General features: G+C 52.5%; 1 protein-coding gene across 1 annotated transcript in view; it reads right to left on the bottom strand.

Annotated features, from left to right (window-relative positions):
- Positions 1 to 501, bottom strand: part of NR2E1 (nuclear receptor subfamily 2 group E member 1) — a 19,191-nt gene that overhangs the window by 11,072 nt on the left and 7,618 nt on the right. Inside the window, 1 exon segment of the mRNA XM_019472023.1 lies at positions 6 to 216. Within this exon segment, the coding sequence (XP_019327568.1) occupies positions 6 to 216 (211 nt within the window).

The raw sequence follows: 501 nt of genomic DNA, 5'->3' as shown, positions 1-501 counted from the left end.
AAATACGGGGCCCTGGGGAAATGCAGGGTAAGAGGTGCAGGCGGTGAGGGGACTGCGCTGCTGCTGGTACCTGATTTCCCGATTTGCAAACATAGGCCCTATTCCTCCTGATGCTCCGCTTGAAAAATCCCGAGCACCCATCGCAGGCGTAAACCCCATAGTGTTTCCCGGAGCTGCGGTCCCCACACACTTTGCAAGGGATGTCTAAAATGCGACCTGAAAGCAGAGAAGGGAGAGAGGGAGAGAGCGAGCGCTCAGCAATCTGACCTCCGGAGGGATTAGCCCCAGAGCCGCAGTACAAGCAAATAATGAAGTGATTTTATAGCCAACTTTCTTTTCCTTGAGCAAGTGTCAGTTTTCTACAATGAGCATTATTCATGGCCCGCTACGTTTATTTGGATCTTCTATAATCGCCAAGACCCATTTTGGAAGGGAAGATTACAGCAGCGGGAGCAGCAGACTTGCCTGCTAGAAGCGGGGATGAGGAGGGGGGGGACTTGG

This window comes from Aptenodytes forsteri, unplaced genomic scaffold, assembly GCF_000699145.1.
Source record: "Aptenodytes forsteri isolate BGI_AS27 unplaced genomic scaffold, ASM69914v1 Scaffold339, whole genome shotgun sequence".
NCBI lineage: Eukaryota > Metazoa > Chordata > Aves > Sphenisciformes > Spheniscidae > Aptenodytes > Aptenodytes forsteri.
This window is presented reverse-complemented; position numbering and strand designations above follow the sequence as displayed.